Raw genomic sequence first — 16561 nt, 5'->3', positions numbered from 1 at the left:
TCCAGTCGATGAGGATATACAAGAGTTAGAGGGGTGGGAGGATTTTCAGGGGGGGATGCTATTCTTGAGGATATCATGTCACAATACATCCCAGATACCACTCAAGATGATGAGGAAGAGGGTGAGCCTTCTTCACAGCCTGTGCCAACTACACAAGCTGCGATTAACACCATTCAAGTTCTGATTGAGTTTACGGAATCTGGGAATAGTGACACCTCAGAAGCACCAACGTTCTTACGTTCTTTTTGTAATGGTGGGTGCATCAGATGTGAGAATCTAGCCACACAAGGAAGGGATGAATTTACTAAGACAACACACTGTCTTAGGAAACAGAGCCAAAGGGTTGTAGCTTAGACTATTCCACAATGCAGCAATCAGGTGTGTGATGTAGTGAAGTGGTTCAGACAAGTTGCAACAAATGTTGAGTCTGGGAACTCAGGGGTAAGATAAGTCAGAGGTTAGCACCTCACTGACTTTTCAGAAACAAGGAGTAACAAGATGAATGCTTGGAAGCTTGGAAAAGACGTGGAAGAATGTGATAGTCGATTTACTGTATTGTCTGCTTGCCCTTTCTTAAGGAAAGGGCAATCCTATTTATGCTAAAGGAGTGTAGTTCTCTCATTTTCCAAGACTTTCCATGACTTACCAGGCTTGGTAACTGTAGTCGACGTAAGAGAATCCCATAGAACCATCTCTTAGGTTCGTAGCCTATAGGAAGTAAAAGGAGGTCCAAGGTCAGAGTACCCCTATAGACAAATTATGTCATAGACAAATTATGTCATAGACAAATTATGTCATAGACAAATTATGTCATAACTTAACCAATCTTGTGGGTAACTAAAGAGCAATGACATGTAATGAATCATAAGAGGTTCGTAGGAGCTTTTAGAGCTATCGTTCATGCTCCTAGGCCTCTAGTTGGTAGAGATATGTCATGTGGTAGTATGAGTGATGTCATGTAATGAATCATAGAGGGTTGTAGAGATATGCTATGTGGTAATATCGGCCCAGTAACTAAGGAGCGATGACGTGTAATGAATCATAGATGGTTGTAGCAATCGTTGAGTAGTATTGCTCTTGCTGTTGGTGTGATAAGCCAAAATATGTATAGTGACTTGTAGGTTTGAGGAGGAGATTTCCAAGTTTGCTCTTGAGTTTGATAGCAAACTGAGTGCAACAAATGTCACTATGACACTTTTGAACGTTTTGAGAGACAGTTAAGGCTCCTTAAAGCCAATTCACAAAGGCAGGGGACATTAGACTCATGGTTTATGTAAATAGCTTCAAATTTTAATTTAATCACATGTAATACATTTACTCAATATATGCATTAAGTCAATATATTTTTGTGGATCCGAGGCATTGACTTATCATATTTTTACTGTATAGTATTCTTTACAATACTGTAATGTGTTACTTGGAAAGCCTTTGTGTCTAATCCCCTGCCTCCTCTGTCAAGTCAACCTTACACAAAAAATATCTGTGTCTTCTATCATTTAGAAGTCAGCGTTACACTTTGAGCACCACTTCTATGAGGTACCGGCTTATACACAAAGCAACATGTCGGCTGTAGGATCTAAGGGAAAGGTCGGGGCTGCCACAGCTGCACCAACCCCAGCTACACCAACTCCAGCTATGCCAACGCCTTCTCAGGCTATCCCACCTGAGGATGAAGACATGCCTGATGCTGAACCAGTCATCCGGGAAACCCTACGCGTCAAGTTGCCTGACACCTATTCTGGCAACCGCAGAGAACTTGAAGTGTTTCTACTCCAGATTGAGTTATACACGCACTTCAATGTTGACAAGTTTCCAACCAATGAGAGTTACACCTTATGGACATCCTTGTATCTTAGAGGGGAAGCCCTTCGATGGGTAGAACCCTTCCTTAAGGACTATTTTCAATATGAGGACACCTGTGGTACGATGACTACTACCAGAACTATGTTCGGTACTTGGAAGGGATTCAAGAAGGAGATTCACCGCATGTTTGGCGATATCGATGAGGTTAAAACTGCAGAAGACCATCTGTACAAATTGAAGCAGAATGGTAGCACCTCGCATATGCTACGGAATTTCAAAGATATGGCAACCAAACTGATTGGGATGCCCATGCGCTCATTAGCCACTATTGTCGTGGACTAAAGAGCCATGTCCGTATGGAACTCGCGCATATGGAGCATCAACCAAAAGACATGGTCTCACTCATCGAACATACAGTCCAGATCGACAACTGTACAAGTTCCAAAAGGAATGACGAACTTACAACAGCTCAAAGAAGAGTTATAAGTATTGAGGTAACGAAGGTCGAAAAAGAGAGAATTATTCTCGAGACAACTGATGGTCAGACTCTATGGAACTCGATGCCACCTTCAAGCAAGGCAACTGCCTACACAACCCTGATAAGGAGCAACAGCTTAAAGAACGGCTCTGTTTTAACTGCAACAAGCCTGGACATATGGTGCGAAATTGCAAACAACCAAAGAAAGGGAACGGCGGACGAAAGTATGGCAAACAGCTCAATGCGACTTGGAAAGGTCAGGGCGGGTATGATGCCTCGTGAGGACAGCTTTGTGCCACGATAAAAGTAAAGGAGAACTGGAGTGTTACCACTCAGGATCTTGAGGAATTTCACTTGTCAAACGGAGAAGACAAGAATGATGACAAGGAGCTCACTAGCTCTCAAAAGCACCGGTTACAAGCATTTGAGAAGACAGCAAGTAAGACTCTCTTCAAGGAACAACTGCCAGGAGCAGTGAGAACCTTCAAGGAAGCCATGCTTCAGGAGACGGTCGACCAAGGAATTCCTGTGCCTAAGTCACCAATGAGCTGGTAGGATATTACACAAGATTGAGAGGTCGCAATTCGCACAATGAGGTGCCGAGCAGAATACCCTCACCAGCAGGAACCCCGTGGAGCGAAATACACGGAGAAGGAAGCCACAGGATAGCTAGAGTACAAGCTCTGCAAATACAACGTCCGGGATGCTATCGCAGATTGGAGAATCGACGACATACACCACCCTAAGAAAGAGGTCTATGAGGCTCGACAAAACAACCTGTTACAAGTATTACAACAAGAACAGGAGGGAGAGTACAAAGCATTACAGCTTGCAGAAATTTGGGATGCAAATAAGTATCCTTCCCAGGAAAGCATCCCATGAGAAGAAAGGGGAACTGAGTGTTAGAAGCACATGAACGCCTACACCGCAAAGCAGAACGAAGAAGAGAAGGGACACCAGTTCCACGACCATTAGAATATGGTGAATATAAGGGATTTTCCTCAGACGGTTCTTTCTCAAACGATTCAAAAAACTAGGAGTCCTCGGCAGTAGGCCACTGGCAAGCAACACAAAGAGGCCTAGTACCAACCAGCTATGCACCACAATGGGCGGCATGCAGCTATATGTGGTTGTTAAGATACAACAGCAACACCTCCGAGCTATGATAGACTCAGGAGCAACGGACAACTTTATGACAAAGAAAGTAGCAGACACACATGGTTTCAGGATGCAACTGAAGACCGACCCATACCCATTAATGGTTGTAGATGGAGAGCCCATCTCAACTAACAATGGGATGGTGACCCACGAGACGGTCCCATTAGAAATGGTCATGCTACGCGGACACAAGGAAATAATACAGTTTGATATCATGCACATGGACAATCATGCAGGCATACTTGGTGTACCGTGGCTCAAGAAACACAACCCCAGATCGACTGGCAGAATGAGAAAGTTGTGATGAGCCAGTGCGCGTGTGAACAATGAATGGACGCGACACAGAAGGAGAAAACCTCCAAAGACCGGAAGGAGTTATGTGCGACCACTGAGTCTGATGACCTAGCCCAGGCATTCTCACTGAAGCAAATACCAGTGGAGTATAAGGAATACGAGCAGTTATTCCTGGAAGGCCCTAATGAAGAGGCGCTTCCTAAGCACCAACCATGGGATCATGAGATACCTATCATGGAAGGAAAAAGTCCACTGTTCGGACCAATATATCAGATGTCAGCAGCAGAGCTAGACGTACTGAAGGAATACATTGACGAGAACCTCGTGAAACGGTTCATTCAACCATCGACATCACCAGCAGGAAGTCCAATAATATTTATGCCAAAGAAGGACAAGAAGCTCAGACTCTGCGTGGACTATCGAGGAACGAATAATGTCACTATCAAAGATAGATATGCTTTACCTTTGATAAACGAACTACACGACCGGTTCCAGGGAGCCAAGATATTTACCAAGCTGGACCTCAGAGGCGCCTATAACCTGATTCGAATCAAGAAAGGAGATGAGTGGAAAACAGCATTCCGCACCCGCTATGGCTTGTTCGAATACTTGGTTATGCCCTTTGGTCTAACAAATGCACCAGCATCCATGCAGAGGCTCATGAATGCAGCTCTCCATGAATACTTGGATGTGTTTGTTATCATCTACCTAGACGATATCTTAGTCTACTCAGGAGACCCAACGGAACACATTGGTCATGTTCGGAAGGTATTACAGAAGTTAAAGGAGCATCGGTTACTCCTCAAGCCAGAAAAATGCGAATTCCACAAGAATCAAGTAGAATTCTTAGGCTACATTGTCAGAACGCATGGCATCAAAATGGACCAAGCAAAGGTCACAGCAGTGTTGGAATGGCCAACACCAACCATGGTCAAAGAAGTACAAGCCTTCTTAGGCTTCACCAACTTCTACTGGAGGTTTATTATGGGATATTCCAAGGTAGCTCAACCACTCACAGAGCTTACAAGAAAAGACCTTACATTCGAATGGACAAGCAAGGCAGAGGCTGCTTTTAGAACTTAAGACGAAGTTCACAGAAGCACCTATCCTAGTCACATTCGACCCTGCAAAGAGTATTGTCCTCGAAACGGACTCCTCTGACTTCGTGATTGGAGCCTGTCTAAGTCAGCCAGACAAAGACGAGAAGCTTAAGCCAGTTGCATATTACTCTAGAAAACTGTCAACCGCAGAGCTCAACTACGACATCCTCAACAAGGAGCTGATAGCTATTGTCGTTGCTTTTGAGTAATGGCGAGTATATCTTGAAGAATCGACCTACCCAGTACAGGTATGGACGGATCATAAGAATCTCATATATTTCACCACAACCAAGGTTTTAAACTGCAGACAAGTCCGATGGGCAGAGACACTCGCAGCCTACAACTTCACGATTACATATCGCAAGGTGTAATGGTGTAATGGTGGGTGCACCAGATATGAGAATCTAGCCACCCAAGGAAGGGATGAATTTACTAAGACAACACACTGTCTTAGGAAACAGAGCCAAAGGGTTGTAGCTTAGACTATTCCACAACGCAGCAATCAGGTGTATAATGTGGTGGAGTGGTTTAGACAAGTTGCAACAAATGTTGAGTCTGAGAACTCAGGGGTAAGTCAGAGGTTAGCACCTCACTGACTTTTCAAAAACAGAGAATAACAAGATCAATGCTTGGAAGCTTGGAAAAGACGTAGAAGTATGTGCTAGTCGATTTACTGTATTGTCTGCTTGCCCTTTCTTAAGGAAAGGGCAATCCTATTTATGCCAAAGGAGTGTAGTTCTCTCATTTTCCATGACTTTCCATGACTAACCAGGCTTGGTAAATGTATTAGAAATCAAGTGCGACCCACAACTAGCTTGCTAATCATGTAGTGAACGTAAGAGAATCCCATAGAACCATCTCTTGGGTTCCTAGCCTATAGGAAGTGAAAAGGAGGTCCAAGGTCAGAGTACCTATAGACAAATTATGTCATAACTTAACCAATCTTGTGGGTAACTAAGGAGCGATGACGTGTAATGAATCATAGAGGGTTGTAGAAGCTTCTAGAGCTATCGTTCATGTTCCTAGGCCTCTAGTTGGTAGAGATATGCCATGTGGTAGTATTGACCCACCCCCTTAAGGAGGAGATTTTCTTAATAACTTGTTCAATGAGTGTCCAAATGATATGCCGTGATGTATGTAGCATAAACAGATGTAGTAGAAGAGTTTGCAGCAATCGTTGAGTAGTATTGCTTCTGTTGTTGGTGTGATAAGCCAAGATATGTATGGTGACTTGTAGGTTTGAGGAGATTTCTAAGTTTGCTCTTGAGTTTGATAGCAAACTGAGTGCAACGAATGTCAGTATGACACAAGGGCTCTGAGAACGCAAGAGCCGACGCTCTTAGCAGAAGGTCCAACTACATTGTCATACTGACATTCGTTGCACTCAGTTTGCTATCAAACTCAAGAGCAAACTTAGAAATCTCCTCCTCAAACCTACAAGTCACTATACATATTTTGGCTTGTCACACCAACAACAAAAGCAATACTACTCAACGATTGCTACAACCCTCTATGATTCATTACACATCATTGCTCCTTAGTTACTGGGCCGATATGACCACATAGCATATCTCGATAACCCTCTATGATTCATTACATGGCATCACTCCTTAGTTACTGGGCTAATACTACACATGACATATCTCTATCAACTAGAGGCCTAGGAACATGAACGATAGCTCCAAAAGCTTCTACAACCCTCTTTGATTCATTACACGTCATCGCTCCTTAGTTACCCACAAGATTGGTTAAGTTATGACATAATTTGTCTATAGGGGTACTCTGACCTTGGACCTCCTTTCACTTCCTATAGGCTAGGAACCTAGGAGATGGTTCTATGGGATTCTCTTACATCGACTACAGTTACCAAGCCTGGTTAGTCATCGAAAGTCTTGGAAAATGAGAGAACTACACTCCTTTAGCATAAATAGGATTGCCCTTTCCTTAAGAAAGGGCAAGCAGACAATACAGTAAATCGACTATCACATTCTTCCACGTCTTTTCCAAGCTTCCAAGCATTGATCTTGTTACTCCTTGTTTCTGAAAAGTCAGTGAGGTGCTAACCTCTGACTTATCTTATCCCTGAGTTCTCAGACTCAACATTTGTTACAACTTGTCTAAACCACTACACTACATCATACACCTGATTGCTGCGTTGTGGAATAGTCTAAGCTACGACCCTTTGACTCTTTTTCCTAAGACAGTGTGTTGTCTTAGTAAAATCATCCCTTCCTTGGGTGGCTAGATTCTCACATCTGGTGCACCCACCATTACAGTTAACATCTCTAGGTCTCACACAAGTTCCTGAAGCACAGTGTCTGTTCATGTCTGACACCATAATAGTCTTCTTTTATGTTGACGGCATCTGTATCCTCAGCCACCCAAGACATAAGCATGAAGCAATAGACTTCCATACAAAACTCATAGAGGCATATGAGTTCCGGGAAATAGGGGAACTAAATTGGTTTCTCGGAATTAGAATTGTACGAGACCGCACTTGGCGCAAACTGTGGATGTGTCAAGATTCATATATTGAAAAGATTATTGCATCGTACAAGGTCACGCAAACAAGGATGCCGCGGACACCAATGATTACAGTCGAACTTACCCCGTACAATGGGCAAGCAACAAAACAAGAGATTCATCTCTATTAACGGAAGATTGGATCAGTGAACTATGCCGCAGTCGTGACTAGACCTGACATAGCCCGCACAACACAAAAACTAGCAGAGTTTCTCATCAACCCTGGACCAGACCACCATACTGCAGCCGACCTGCGACACCTTACAAAACCCGACTGGTACACATACAACACAAAAACCCGAGGAACACCAAAGTTCTACCACAACACCGAAAAAGCGACAAAACTTCAATTAACACTCATTCATTTAATTAGTCTTTTCTTTTAAGTTACTATTATTATTATTATTTATATAAACTGTAACACCTGGGGGGGTGTGTTGTAATATACAGGGGCTACAGTAAGCGACCACACGTACGGAGTAGAACCACGAAAAAACTCTGCGCTTACTGTTGGGAATAGAACGTGGGCTATGGGCTACGGTGGCCATTTGGCCCTGGAAATCGGTTTTCCAGCATTCTAACCGCCTGGTTCCCGGATTGGCTCACGGGTTCGGTGGTGGTGCATAACCGTATGCAGCCACCGAATCCTATCACATATTGGGCGCCAACGCCCTTCTTGTTAGGGTCTTGGGCTTGCCCACGAAGCCTACAAATATATACGTAGGCCCATTAGATAGCGTAATTATTCAATTTGATCGATTTACTCTACATACTGCCCTTGATTGTGATACTCGCTGGCGCTGCCCAGAAGTGAGCATTTCGGGTACCAGAGAACCCTTACAATTTGGGTGTGATCCCCGGTCACCGTAATACACTCCAACACTTACGGCTTCAAGCCTCTTAGTTAGCCAGGATTATCAAAAGTCATCGATCTTACTCAACACTAGAACCCTAGAACGAAGAATTAGTACGCAAGTGGCTCTCACGTGTGCCTCTGTAGCCCAAGCCGCCAGGCAGATGGATAAATGCTTGGTTTACCTCGACGAAGCTCACACGAGAGGAACAGACCTCAAGATGCCGGCGACCTATAGAGCGATCGTGACATTAGGCCCCAGCCTCACCAAGGACCGGCTTGTTCAAGGTAGTTCCTAATCGTGAAAGACTTGGATGCTCTGCTGTGATCTCTACACTTGATCTTAAGTTAAAGACACCAACTCCTCCAAGCTCCCGTCCGGGTACTGCTCAACCTTGGGTTTCCCAAACACCAAACAACCCAATTGAAGCCTCATCACAGTCTACCTTCATTAAAAACCGAATTGCGCATCATCAAAATAGCTCTCCAATCTCAATCTATACAGCTGTTGACCAGTTTACAAAGGGTACATCGCAAATAATGCATCAATTAGCATTGTTGAAGGCGGAGAACCAAAACCTGCGACAGGCAAATGAAGTGCTAAGCAAGCGCCGGAGAGCTAAAAAAACACGATTACAGCAAGGAGGATCACTTAGTCAACAAGTAGCACAGGAGCTACAGGATGAGAGGGATGTTGTACAGCAAGTGGAGCAAGAAATAAGGGCGAGTAGTGGTCGGAAGATAAGGGAAGAAACCCGCGCACGTCGCTGTAGCAAGTGTGGTGGGACTGGACATAATGCGCGCACTTGTCAGATTGTAATAGACACATCTGAGGAAGAGGACTCCGAGTAGTTTCAATTGATTTCTAGTGTTGTGGTGGATTTATCGCAATTCCTATGGGGTGGTCGCGATATTTTGGCCGGTTCGCTTGTTTGGCCGCTTCGTTATACATGTACGTTAATGACAAAAAGAAATCTATAGGTAATGATATCCTGGCAAAAAGAAACACTCTCACTTACCCTTGATACCTACCCTCGTCGGCAACCCTGGGCACCATCATGCACACAAAGCTTACCTTTCGCTTACTGGATCGAGCATATCCGATACCCCAACTCCTGACTGCGCTGCTGCGCCCAATTCGCCTGGTCGCCCAACCCAATCCTGCTAAGCAGCTGTGCAATATTCAAGACCACCTTAGGCCTACTCTCCTCCGTCGCAGCAGCGTCGTACAAGAAAGCACTCCACTCCGCCTCACTTCTCTCCGAACAAGCCATAACGATACCCGTGCACACCTCCGCCCACATCTTGACATGCAAGCTATCCGTCGTACTGCAGAACTGCCTGAACTCAATCGTCTTCTTGCCCTCCTCGTGCACGATGTTGACGAAGTTATACGCCATGTTGCGGATGAAGACGTCGTCGCTCTCGAACTTCTCGTCGGGGTCCGTCCAGTGGATCAGGTAGACCAGCCGGCGTGCTGTCTTCGCCGCGTAGATCTCGCGGATGCCCTCGCGCAGGTCCTCTGCATGGTGCGAGATATTGGATCTCTTCCGCATCGATGATGCGTAGCCGATAGTATGGCGATATGGCGGATGCAAGGTGCCGAGCTGGGGCCCAAAGACCCAGAGGAAGGCAGCGATGTTCTTGAGGGCCGGCAGGCTGAAGCCCTCTTTGCCCTTGCCGACGTGGACGTGGTAGCCGCAAGTGTCTGTGATAAGTAAGCGGTGCTTAGATACCAGGGCATCGATGGCTAACCTGACAGCTCGGAAGCCGGCTCTGTCGGCGCTGAGGACGGGAGAGCGAATCTCGAGCGGGACAAAGCAGTTTCCGTATAGATCTGCCATGTCGTCGTCTTCCACGAGCGATTCGTCCCTTACCGGCTCCCACTGGGTTGGGAGGGACCCGATGGGCAACTCGGGCATCACCGCTGCTGGTAGGCCGACATCCCGGAGAGTCCTGCGCACGCGGTCGTAGACGCGATTGTCGATTACGATGCCGGTTGCATCACTGAAGTCGTTGGTGTTTGGGGGCGTTCTATCTATGGTGCGCCTATCCTTTGGCTCGGGATCTATGTCACCGGTGTAGATGAAAGGCACGAGGTACTCCACCTCTATCCCAAATGTAAATGCGGCAGGCATGGTGGGCAAGAAGGTCAACTTGCTTGCTGGAATCTTGTCTGCCGATTTGTTTTTGTGGTGATTTTGGTGATAAGATGAGAGTATTGTGCTGTTGAGATACGCTGGGGAAATGAACTGAAGAGATGATCTGACTGAGCCGTGATCTCGGTCGATGGCGGCATACTTATACCTCGATGGCTATTGTATGCGTCTGTTCTGCATAAAGGGGTTGTTTCAAGGATCTTAAACATTGTTGTCAGAGGTTGAGTCTATGCAATGGAAGTTCATTGTAAGAAGATGTTCATCACTTTGATCAGACAACGGTATTGTCTGAGACTGATCAGTCTGTGGAAGGTTGGGTTTTCAGGCTGGCTTGTTTGTGGCAGACTGGATACTCTGACACCTATGAAGGCAATGGTGTTGCTTTGAAGTGAGCGTGTTTCGAAGTTTCATACTCTCTGCAATGTTTATGAAAGCCTCATAACATCCCATACAGACAAAGGCTCCTTTGTTGTCGTCCCAGGCATACGCTCAGTGCAGCCTTGTTAGGTGGAACCCCCCAAGATGTCATGGTAAACCCAGGCCCGCCTCCTCACCCTTATAACCCAACTTTAGCCATCTTCAAATCAAGCGGCACAGTGGCGCAGTGGGAGTACCACTGTCAGGACAATCTGGCCAGGGTTTGGAATGGATATAGAGGTTACGAATTCGACTCCCAGCAATCAAACGACAAATAAATAATAAACAAATAAATATCCTTATCACAAACATCGAAAGTAAAATCAAGTGATTTTCTCCTTATCAAATCTCATAAACGCCGAGATTTGACAAGTCTTTTGCAGTTTTTCACAAGCGACCCCATTTTTTACAGTATGACGTTTTCTTTGAATATCCAGAGAGACCTTACGTGTATGGCCCTATATGCAATATCTTTAATGAATTAGTTGAGAAAGTCATCTGGGAGGGCATTTGTTTACATTTATTTTGGTATCACATGCGCCGCCCCCCTTTTTTCGTTAAGAGAAGCGAGACGATGCAAACACGATCTACTGCCACAAGTCAATCTCTCACATATAGGACATAAATATATTTTCTTACACTGGAGACACTATCCAAACATCTGCATACCGTCCAGCGGCACAGAGAGCTCCCGCGATGTCCTTCCCACCCCCTCACTGCATCCTCTCCCAGCAATCCGGGCAAAAGTCATTGATCACCTCCTCAGACGAAGTTCGGCGACAATGTTGCGTGCCACGGTACCGACAGTGACGTGATCTGAGGTAGATGATGTGCTGACAGAAGGAGTACCACCGGGAGCGCGTCTCACACATGGTGACGGCTGAGTGGTGTGCGAAGTTCGCCAAGATGTTGCCGCGATGTCGTCGCGTTGTGACGGAGTTGAAAAGGGCTAGAATGCGAGTTCTCGAGTGATCTGGACCAGCAGCTTTGGACATGGCTCAACCCATCTTTTTATATGTGGTCTTTACAGAAGTAGACTGTTCACCAGCGATGCTCGGTGAAGAAATGGGAACTCTCGGTCAGATAACATGTCTGCGCAGTTCCAGCTTCTCTTTATCGCGTGTGAAAGGCAGCAGTGATCTTCCAGCTGATTTAATATCTGCAGAATTTGAGAGCTTCCCCAGCTTTGTTTCTATTCGCCAAATAGAGCTCTAAAGAACATGGATGCTTCTCTGTCTCCCAGGAACAAAGGAGACTGATCGGGCCAATAGATTCCAGATGTCTCTCTATCTGTTTCTAAGACTTGAGTCTTTGTCTAAACGCATGCAGCGTCCAGAAAAGGACCGAGAAATCCTTTAAAGCTTCAAGTGACGGCAGTCTCAGATCTCAGTCCTCGAGTTTTTACAACCATTCTCCGCAGACAATATCCCGAACACCAAATCCATCTTCCCGAATCCCGATCAGCCAACGCACATAATCACAATAACCACCCCTCTACCACAGCCATGGACCTCAGCAAAATCAAGTTCTCCTACCCCACCTGCCACACCTGCTTCTCCCCCTCCTGCAGACATCCCCACCGCATCTTCACGTATGAAGGGTACCTCGGATACCTGAACGAGAGCGTGGAACCTCTAGACCCAGCTCAAGAGGCGGAGATAAAGCTGTCTTTTACTAACGTCGCTAACGCCAAGTTTGGTCCTCCTGGGGATTGCGCCGGGAGATGTACGTGTGCTTCGACGAGGGCTGTATGAGACCGCATCGCAAGTGGACGAGGGAGGGGTATGCGAGGTTTTTGAGGGAGGTGATGAAGGTACAAAGTGATGAGGAGGTGGTGCGTTGGGCGGATCAGGAGTTTGGGGATGGTGCTGGGTTGGGGAGTCTTGATGATATGGAAGCCGCTCTTAGCGGTCGTACCCAGAGCTATGGAGCTGCGTTGGGGAGTCTCGACGATATGCAAGCCGCTTTTGGTAGTCATACTCGGGGCTATAGAGCTATGTTAAGGGATCTCTATGATATGGAAGCCGCTCTCGGCAGCCGTACTCAGGGCTATGGTGCTGGGTTAGGGAGTCTCGATGATATTGAAGCTGCTCTCGGAGGTCGTACTGGCGATGGTGCAGCGTCACGGAGTCTCGATGATATGGAAGCTACTCTCCGGATGCGTGCTCGGGGCGGTAGTGGTGGGTTATATGGCGAGGAAGGATTTACTGGCGAAGGAGCCCAGGGGGGTGAGCACTATACGGAATTTGATGGGCGCCTAGATTGGGATATACGGAATGAGATTATCCACCTCACGAAGAAATAGGAAGAGGGGCTTCCGAGAGTTAGTAATAACCATCGAGACTTCGAGACCTTCAGACAGTACATCAAAGATGAATGGACCCGAAAGGCCGACGGATACCCAGAAACACACCGCACTATGCCTTGGGATAGACCTGGGACCAGCTGCAAGAGCTAGCAATACCACCGAAGCCAAAACCACCACCACCACCACCAACCCCTTGCTTGCGAAGCACCACCCCAACCGGCCTAACCGACGAACAATACGAAAAAGCCCGCCGTGACTACTTCACAAGATGGCAGATAGCCTCCGCCCGAAAATCCCCCGAGCGCAAGAACGAGCTAAGACCACTCATCCAAGCCTCCTGGAAAAGGCGCGTGGGCGTCAGGGGAATGGAGGAGAACATGCCCTGGCACATCGACTTCCGCTCTAAACCCTATCGGCCCCTCGTCTCACCTCCTCGGGACCCCTTGCGTGCACCGCCCGGTGGATGGGTGTCTGAGGACGAAAAACTACCATTTCGGAAGGAGTGGGAGGATATGGCGTTTGGGAAGGATGGGAAGTTGAATAAAGAACCCATGCAGAGATATGCGCTGGCAAGGCTGATACAAGCTGCGTTTGTTACGGTCGTTGGACCCCGCGGTGAGAGGCAGGTTATGCCTTGGACTCCGGATCTGGTACGCCCTGAACCTGCGCCGCGTGAGGTTGCAGAGGCGGATGCGGGGCTGGGACAGGCGAAACCGCTGAATACGGCACTCCCTGACACGAGTCTGGAAACAGACTACAATCTGTTGCGCTCAGAATACGCATTAATCTTTATAAACCGCGTTAAAGGCGAGGATCAGGAGGAGGTAGAGAGGGTAGCGGGTGTGTTCCGCGAGGCGTGGGTGAGGGAGGTGGGGGTCAGGGCGCATGATGTTAGGATGCCTTGGGATGAGGTGTTAGCAAAGAGGGCGGATGGGGAGGTGGAACAGGAGGAGGTGGAACAGGAGGAGGTGGAACAGGAGGAGTTGGGGGATGTGGTGGGTGGGGAGAGGGTGCGGGGTGGTGAGTTGAGGGAGAGGGGGAGGGGGAGGGGGAGGAAGGTGAAGGTTGTGGGGTGGACGAGGAGGAGGGGTGCTGGGGGGTGTGAGTTCCAGTAGCTCTGTGTGTGTTTGTGGTATGGGATATCCGCGCGGTATTTTTGTGTTGGAGTTTGGTTTGTTGGACAATACGTAGTTTGCTTTGGACACGAGGGGTACTGCGTTTGTGTTCTGTTCTTCGGCAGGTTGCAGGGGGACTGATTTATCCGTTTTCGGAGAATTTCTTTCTTTCTTCTGTTTGCGCGACGGATTAATGCATGTTACATCCTACAAAAATACAAAAGAATCTTTAAATAACAACCTCAGGTATTTTTAACAGTGATACAGTACTCCCATGTACTAATCCGTCCGTCTCCCTTTTCTAAGCCAACTATTCTCACATTTCCCCAAACTCCGTCCCTGACCGCAGCCTCGCGTCGTCATCACCACCACCCCCAGCCTCGCGCTAAACCACACCCCTGTCCATCGAAATTCCCCGAGTCCGAGCTATCTCAACCTCACCTCACTTCACTCATCAGCTCCTAGAAAGTCCCACGGGGCACCTCACCTCTCCCTCCCATCCGAACTTTCCATCCTGGCCATTCAGAATGAAAGCCCCCACCGTGCCCCTCCTCCGGTTTCTTGCCGGGACAACACCATCAACTTGCCGCCAATGCGCCCCGAAAACATATATAAAGCGTCTGAGTACCAGCGCGCCGCTGCGCGCAAAGTGGACAAAACCGAATGTTTCGAAGAAGGTGAAGCCTTTGCCTTATAGGTGCGTTTCCCTTTCCGCCTCTAGCTCCCCCCCCCCCCCCGGGCATCACAACCCCAAGTAAGAAACAACACAACTAACCACCCCCCAGTCCCCCTCGAAAACCACCACCAAAACAAAGCAACCCCACAGCAGCCAACTCCCCCCCCGCACCACCTAACCCCATGCGCCACCGCACCCTCCCGCTCCTCCTCGGCTCCCTCACCGCTTTCACTTTAGCTGGGTACAGCAGTTACATCTACGTCACCTACCGGCGCGCCACCTCCTCCCCTTCTTCCTCCTCCCACAGCGTCCCCCTCGATGTCTCAGAGCGGTACAACGATATCGCCACCGAATTCGACGGGGACGTGGAGTGGATGGAGTGGTCGATGGGGTTGTTGAAATTAAGGAAAGAAATGGCGTCCAAGGCGAGGGGGGCGGTTTGTGAGGTTTCTGTTGGGACGGGGAGGAATATGGGGTTTTATGAGTTTGGACCTTTGATGACCGGGGTGGAAATGGGGAAGGGGGGGAAGAAGGATGGGGAGGAGGAGGAGGGAACGGTGACGAGTTTCACAGCGGTGGATAAATCGCCCCAGATGATTGCTGTGGCGAGGGAGAAGTTCTCTAGAGAGCATCCTGGGGTTAGGGGGGTGCAGTGGGTTGTGCAGGATGCTTCTTTGCCTCTTCCTCCGCCGCCTTCCTCCTCCTCACCCACCTCATCCGCGCCCGAGAAATACGACACAATCCTCCAAACCATGGGTCTCTGTTCGACCCCCCACCCCGCCGCCCTGCTCCTCAACCTCTCTAACCACCTCGCCCCCGGCGGACGTATTTTATTGTTAGAGCATGGGCGGGGGTATTGGGGGTGGCTGAATAATATACTCGATGCCCTGGCGCCGGGACATGCGGAGAGGTTTGGATGTTGGTGGAATAGGGAGGTGGGGGGGATTTTGGAGGAGGTTGAGAAGGGGGGGTTGAGGGTGGTGGAGGTTAGGAGGAGGAATTGGGGGACTACTTGGTGGCTTGAGTTGAGGAGGGCTGAGGATGAGGAGAAGGAGTAGAAGGAGGAGGAGGAGGGGGGGGGAAGGGTGGGAAGAAGTGGGAAGAAGTCGGGGTTGGTATGAGGCCTCCCAGAAGTTGGCGTCCAGGAGTTGGCGTCCAGGAGTTGGCGTCCAGGAGTTGGCGTCCAGGAGTTGGCGTCCAGAAGTTGGCGTCCAGAAGGTGGCGTCTGGATGCAATGTCGGAAGTGTACAGTATCCCCTGATCTACCTCGCCTAGACTGTTTAACAAATGTATAAACAATAATAATGCACTGAATCAGGGGAAACATTCCAACCCGTGACCCCAAACCCAAAACGCCCAAGCTAGCCGTTACATGTACCGAGGTACCCTGCCTTATCCCCAAAGTAGCTAGCTCAACAGCACCCCGGCTTCCAAATCCCGAACCCACCGCTTACCTCCCAGATCTCGCCTAGTCACTTTTTTCAACCTTGGGCGAGTTTTTTTCTCCTCGCTCTCACTCTCACTCTCACTTACTCTCGTGTCGTACCCTTTTTGTCTTTTTGTCTCAATTCCCGATTTGCCCATTGGCTGATGAGATGATGAGATGATGAGATGATGAGATTAATAAGATCTGGGGCGCCGAGGTAAGGCGTAGAGTACGCACATAATCCTTATCCG

General features: G+C 48.0%; 4 protein-coding genes across 4 annotated transcripts; 3 read left to right on the top strand and 1 right to left on the bottom strand.

Moving 5' to 3' along the window:
- The first annotated feature begins 8269 nt into the window (after positions 1-8269).
- Positions 8270-9192, top strand: VC83_09592 (uncharacterized protein). Its single transcript, XM_024473005.1, has 2 exons — positions 8270-8591; positions 8735-9192. Exon 2 carries the CDS (start codon positions 8750-8752, stop codon positions 9059-9061), a length of 312 nt encoding a protein of 103 aa, XP_024328773.1. The 5' UTR covers positions 8270-8591; positions 8735-8749; the 3' UTR covers positions 9062-9192.
- A 9-nt stretch (positions 9193-9201) lies between these two features.
- VC83_01262 (uncharacterized protein) lies at positions 9202-11650 on the bottom strand. The gene has a single exon (XM_024464945.1). The coding sequence runs from the start codon at positions 10345-10347 to the stop codon at positions 9292-9294; it is 1056 nt and encodes a 351-aa protein (XP_024328002.1). The 5' UTR covers positions 10348-11650; the 3' UTR covers positions 9202-9291.
- Positions 11651-12508: 858 nt separating this feature from the next.
- VC83_01261 (uncharacterized protein) lies at positions 12509-13090 on the top strand (the record flags this gene model as incomplete). The annotated part of the gene is made up of 1 exon (XM_024464944.1): positions 12509-13090. One exon carries the CDS (start codon positions 12509-12511, stop codon positions 13088-13090), a length of 582 nt encoding a protein of 193 aa, XP_024328005.1.
- A 1359-nt stretch (positions 13091-14449) lies between these two features.
- On the top strand, positions 14450-15942 carry VC83_01260 (uncharacterized protein; the record flags this gene model as incomplete). The annotated part of the gene is made up of 2 exons (XM_024464943.1): positions 14450-14905; positions 14994-15942. The coding sequence occupies exons 1-2, from the start codon at positions 14736-14738 to the stop codon at positions 15940-15942; spliced, it is 1119 nt and encodes a 372-aa protein (XP_024328004.1). The 5' UTR covers positions 14450-14735.
- Positions 15943-16561: the final 619 nt, after the last annotated feature.

Source organism: Pseudogymnoascus destructans (genome assembly GCF_001641265.1).
Source record: "Pseudogymnoascus destructans isolate 20631-21 unplaced genomic scaffold scaffold_2, whole genome shotgun sequence".
In the NCBI taxonomy this organism is placed as follows: domain Eukaryota; kingdom Fungi; phylum Ascomycota; class Leotiomycetes; order Thelebolales; family Thelebolaceae; genus Pseudogymnoascus; species Pseudogymnoascus destructans.
Note: the sequence above shows the minus strand (reverse complement) of the source record. Positions and strands in the feature narration are given on the sequence as shown.